This window comes from Asparagus officinalis, chromosome 2, assembly GCF_001876935.1.
Source record: "Asparagus officinalis chromosome 2, Aspof.V1, whole genome shotgun sequence".
NCBI classification, from domain to species: domain Eukaryota; kingdom Viridiplantae; phylum Streptophyta; class Magnoliopsida; order Asparagales; family Asparagaceae; genus Asparagus; species Asparagus officinalis.
In genome coordinates, this window is record NC_033795.1 from 1,918,926 (window position 1) to 1,924,878 (window position 5,953).

Genomic DNA, 5,953 nt, shown 5'->3' on the forward strand with positions numbered 1-5,953 from the left:
CAGAATTTTTTGCCTACAAATATAAATTTCTAATAATGGAAAAAAATTGTGAGTTGTATCTCACGAAATCCTGAATTTTACCCTTCATGAAATTATTTCCTTATGTGTCAAAACAACTAAAAATACACAAAAATCATGGGTTATAATTTAGGAAAAGACTCCACTAAATTATTTGCCAATTGGTCAAAACAATTAAAAATAACGTGTGATGCCCCAAAATTGATCATAGCAGTCTGTGGTGCAAGTTAGCGGGATCTAGATGTTGCTAACTTGCACACCTGCTGAGAAAAATGGTGAGGAAAAAGAGAAATAATGGGAAAAAGATTCTTAGCATTGGTCTTAGAGCTGTAAATCCAAGTTTAGCTACTCTTGGTGATCATTTTGATACTGATTTTGTTGAAGATGATGAAGAATCTCCCTCAAGTATAATGGGTTCAACTGGACCCAAGGGAGAAAGGAAGAAGAAGACAATGGCGGATATACTTGAAACTACTACTTCTCTGGGATCTCAGATGATGGGTGCTTTTGGTAAATCTCCTATCTCTAGTAGATCTAATAGAGTTTCTTGGGCTGATGAAGTTGATTTGGGGAAAGAATCAGCTTCGATTCCATTGATTTCTGCTTCAAAAGAAGTTAGATCTAGTCCATTGACTTCTGTTTCGAATCCAGTTTGTCCATTGTTATCTGCTTCGAATCTAGATTCCTCTGCAAAACTTGATACTGTTTCATTGATTTCTGCTTCAAAAGAACCTGATTCAGATACTGTCAATTTGGATCAAGCTACAAAATTAAATACAGATAATTTGAATCCTGATTCTTCTACCTCGGGTGGAAATGTAAAGAAAAGTTGGGTGAGTCTCTTTTCCGATAATAGGAAACCGGGGTGTGGCTTAGATCTGAGCTACATTCCTTCTGGAACAACTGATACAGTCATTTTTGATGATGATGAATGGAATGCAGGGGCTTCTATCTGGAAATTCTCTCTTGTTGGTCAAGTTCTGGGTATAAATGTAAGATTTAAAGCAATGGAAAGTTTTGTTAAAAAAGTCTGGTCACATCTTGCAAATCCAGAAATCTGTCTTCTTAAACCAGGGGTGTTTCTCTTTAATTTCAATAGTAAAGATGAAATGAATGAAATACTTATGAGTGGACCTTGGTTTTTTGGCTCAAGACCTTTCTTATTAAAAGCATGGTCTATGGGGGATGATTTTGAGAAAGTTGATGAACACATCTACCCTATGTGGATCCAGTTTCCTGCATTAAAACTGAATCTGTGGAATGAAAAGGGGATAAGCAAAATTGCCAGTCTTATTGGTCACCCTATTGCTACTGATAAGCTTACTGCAAATAGGAAAAGGCTAGCTTATGCAAGAGTTCTGGTTCAGGTAACATTGCCTTCCTCACTGCCTGACCAAGTGGTTATAAAAGGCCCAAATGGGTGTTCTTATACACAGAGGGTTATCTATGAATTAAAACCAAGGTGGTGTGATCATTGTAAGAAAGTGGGTCATGACAATCAACACTGTAAAAGGAAGCCTATGGTGCAAAGATGGATACCAAAACATGCTCAGCATGGTATTTCTGGTAAACAGGAGGTTCAGATTGACCAGACAGTCCAGGAACAAAATGCAAAAAGTGTTATAGATGTGGAAATCACACCTACAGAGAATAGGAAAGGAAAAGAAGTTCTGCAGGAGATTACTCAGACTACAGGGAAAGATTTTGGTAATTGCCAGGAAGGTGTAAAATCTACTATATCTGGAGAGCACTGTTCCGTGCATGTTGTGCATGCTGGACAAAATACTAGTAGGAAATCTACACAAAATGAAGCCTCAAGAATACAAATCCAAAATCAAGAGAGGAAGAATTCCATGATTAAGAATCCTTTTTCTTTGTTGAACAGTGAAATAAATGATTTTGACCCCTTTACAATTGATAGGGGGGGTAGGGCAACATGAATTTCTCTTTTTGGAATGTTAGGGGCTTGAATAAGTCCCCTAAACAACTTTTGGCAAAGAATCATCTTATGCAGTATCACCTTTCTTTCTTTTCTCTTCTAGAAACAAAAATAAGAAATACTAAAGTGCCTGAGGCTGCTAAAAGGATAGCAAAAAATTGGAGTTGGCTCTCAAATGCTACTTGCTCTGCAAAAGCTAGAATCCTCATTTTGTGGGATCCTGATGTTCTGGACATTCAAGTTTTGTCTTCTTCTCCCCAGCAAATTACCTGCTCTGTAAATTCAAAGGATGGTAATTTCAGTAGCATACTATCTGCAGTATATGGTTTAAATCATCAAGAAACTAGGAGAAACCTGTGGTTGGAATTAACTCAGATCAAGCAAGCAATTGGAAATGAAGCATGGCTACTTTGTGGAGACTTCAATGTTATGATTAGTAATGAGGAAAAACTGGGGGGGTATCATGTTAACTGATAATGATACAAGGGATTTCTGCAAATTCATAGAAGACTGTCAGTTATCACATCTCAAAACTATAGGCTGTTTTTATACTTGGAACAACAAACAAGACTCAGATTCCAGAGTGTGGTGCAGATTGGACAGAGCTTTAGTAAATGATCTCTGGATTAACAAATACAATGCAAGTCATGTTGAGTACATGCTTCCAAGTTTCTCAGATCATTCACCTGCTGTTATTTCAGTATATGAAGATAAAATACAGGGGAAAAAACCTTTTAAATTCTTCAAAATGTGGACAAAACATGCTGATTTTATTCCTACAGTATCAGCTGTTTGGGGGGATTCTGTGAGAGGTTGTAATATGTTCTCTGTGTATTCAAAGCTGAAGAAACTGAAGGAATCTCTAAAAGGTCTTAACAAAAGACATTTTAGCAATATAAGTGAACAGGTCCTGAGAGCAAAAGCTGAAGTAGATGAAGTCCAAATGAAGTTGCAATCTGATCCCTTAAATTCTGAGCTCATCAGGCAAGAAAAGTGCTGCATTTCAAAATACAGCAAACTCTTCGCTTGTGAATTATCTTTTTATCAGCAAAAGGCTAGGATAAATTGGAGTTTACAAGGAGACAAGAATACAAGTTTTTTCCACTCTATCATTAAATCCAACAGACATCACAGCAGGGTATTAACACTATATAATAGTGATGGGGGGAAAATCTCTGATGGAGAGGATATTGTAAACGAGTTCATCTCTTTTTACAAGAGTCTTATGGGCACTGCCAAGCACACTTCAACTGCTAATGCAAATATTATTAGCAGTGGACCATGTCTGATGGAAAATCAAAGGAGAGATCTCTCTATGCCAGTCAATGATGAAGAGATTAAAGCTGCTGTTTTCTCTATACCAGATAATAAAGCCCCAGGTCCAGATGGATATAGTGCCTCCTTCTATAAAGCAGCATGGCCTGTTATTGGAGATGAGGTTATAGCTGCTATCAGGGAATTCTTTAGAACAGGGAAGCTGCTGGGTGCTGTGAATTCAACTTACATTGCTTTGATTCCTAAGGTACAATGCCCTAAAACCCCAGCTGATTTCAGACCAATCTCTTGTTGCAATTGCCTTTATAAATTCATATCAAAAATTTTAGCAAATAGAATTCAAACTGTGATGGGGTTTCTCATCAATGAGGCTCAGTGTGCTTTTGTAAAAGGGAGACAAATCACCAGTAATATCCTGTTAGCACATGAACTTGTCAAGAATTACGGCAGGAAAAATCTCTCTCCCAGAGTTATGATAAACATTGACATAAGGAAAGCCTTCGACACTATCAGCTGGGATTTTCTGCATGTTATGTTAAGAGGCCTAGGGTTTCCTGATATCTTTACAAACTGGATCATGTCATGTATCACTTCCCCCAAATACTCCATCTCCTTAAATGGTTCATTGCATGGATACTTCAATGGAGAAAGAGGCCTAAGGCAAGGGGACCCCCTCTCCCCCTATCTCTTCATTATTGGTCTTGAATATCTGTCCAGGAGTTTTGAACTTCTAAGATATGACAAACAGTTCAAATACCACCCTAAGTGTAGAAAGTTCAAAATTTCACACTTAGTTTTTGCTGATGACCTCCTCCTTTTCTGTAAGGGTGATTTATATTCTGTACAGAAAATCTACAAATGTGTCAAAGACTTTGGAGATATTTCTGGATTGGAAGCAAACCCTTTGAAGTGTTCAATCTTCTATGGTGGGGTTCAAGAATCAGATAAGAATGCTATTTCAAGATGCTTGGGGTTCCCTGAGGGTACTTTGCCTATCAAATATCTTGGTATGCCACTCATTTGCAAGCGGATGTCTTATCAGGACTGTAATCCTTTGTTCATGAAAATAACAAACCAGTTTCAAACATGGATGAAGAGCAAAAATCTATCATATGCCGGTAGATTACAAATCATAAAGAGTGTAATTCTGGGAGTGCAAATATTCTGGACCTCTAGCTATATCCTTCCAGCAAAAGCCCTTCACAAAATAGATGAACTCTGCAGAAACTTTCTCTGGGGAAAGGTTCCTCTTGTTGCTTGGAGCAGTGTATCTACTGGTAAAATCAATGGAGGCTTGGGGGTTTTTTCTGCTGCCCTATGGAATAAAGCAACTGCTATGAGGACTCTTTGGTATATTCACATCAACAAGGAGTCATTATGGATAAAATGGGTACATGGTACCTATCTTAAGGGAAATGATATCTGGCATGTTAAGAGTAAAGCAGGTGACTCCTGGCTATGGAAGCAGTTAATCAAGTATAGAGACTATGCTGTGAACTTACTGGGTGGTGTTGAGAACTTGAAGAATCTAATTAGCTCCTGCTATGTAAATTCCAAAGTCCAACTCTCTGCTCTGTACAATGTTCTAAAACCAGGTTCAAAGGTGGACTGGCATGATACTGTTTGGGATAAGTTAAACTACCCCAAGCATTCCTTCATTATGTGGCTGGCCATTCAAGATAAACTCCTTACACAGGACAGATTACACAAGAGAGGGATCATCCAATCAAATCAGTGTTTGTTGTGTGAAGGTGCAGTAGCTGAGAGCAGGAACCACTTATTTTTTGACTGCAACTTCTCCAATTGTGTGTGGAATGGCATTATGGAGTGGCTCAAATTCAAGTGGAGATCAGCGGATTGGTATTTGCTCATGAACTGGTATACTTCCAGGTTAAGAGGAAAAGGCAGCAAACAGAGGATTAAAAGACTAGCTCTCACGGCTACAATTTACAACATTTGGAGGGAGAGGAATGCTAGGATCTTCAAGGAGGAATTCAGAAGTGTAGAACAGCTGATCAAGGCCATAAAAGTTGATACTTGGACCATCCTACTCAATTGCTCTTTGCCTGATGAAGCTTACAATTGGCTCTTGTAAGTGTGCCAGGCTAATCAGTTTTGATACTTTAGCTTCACTGTTTTGCTCTTTTCTATTTTAGAATGTTCAGATTGATACCTCAATGTTTTTGAGAGTCTTGATGTACAAAACGTTTACACTTTGGTGAGTGAAATAAAATTTTTCATTGACCAAAAAAAAAAATTAAAAATAACCTAACATTATGGATTATAGCTCATGACATCGTGAATTTTGGTGTTAGTAAAATTATTTTCTAATGGACCAAATGATGGAAAATATCCAAAAATTATGAATTTTGGCCTCCGCGGAATTATTTTAATAGTCCGAAATGACTAAAAATGGCAACGCATGGGTTACAACTCACGAAATCGAGAACTTTTGCCTTCACAAAATCATTTGTCAATTGGTTTATAGCTCATGAAATTGTGAATTTGTCCCTCTATGAAATTATTTTCCATTAGGTCGAAATAACTAAAAATGGCCAAAAATCGTGAGTCATTGGTCAAGAAATTGTAAATTTTATTCTCCATGAAATTATTTGCTAGTAGGTCAAAACGATTATAAATGGCAAAAATCATAGATTATAACTCATAAAATTGTGAAGTTTTGTCTCTTTATATTATATGCCAACAGGTAAGAATGAAGAA

At 37.4% G+C, this 5,953-nt stretch overlaps 1 protein-coding gene across 1 annotated transcript; it reads left to right on the forward strand.

Annotated features, from left to right (window-relative positions):
* LOC109829580 lies at positions 291-5,327 on the forward strand. The gene is made up of 3 exons (XM_020396650.1): positions 291-1,944; positions 2,061-2,393; positions 2,497-5,327. Exons 1-3 carry the CDS (start codon positions 291-293, stop codon positions 5,325-5,327), a joined length of 4,818 nt encoding a protein of 1,605 aa, XP_020252239.1.

Coding starts and splice junctions, on each gene's coding strand:
- LOC109829580 (XM_020396650.1), top strand. CDS start 291: ATGGTGAGGAAAAAGAGAAATAATGGGAAAAAGATTCTTAGCATTGGT. Junction 1,945..2,060: donor CTTTACAATTGATAGGGGGG/GTAGGGCAACAT, acceptor TTTCTCTTCTAG/AAACAAAAATAAGAAATACT. Junction 2,394..2,496: donor AGACTTCAATGTTATGATTA/GTAATGAGGAAA, acceptor TCAAAACTATAG/GCTGTTTTTATACTTGGAAC.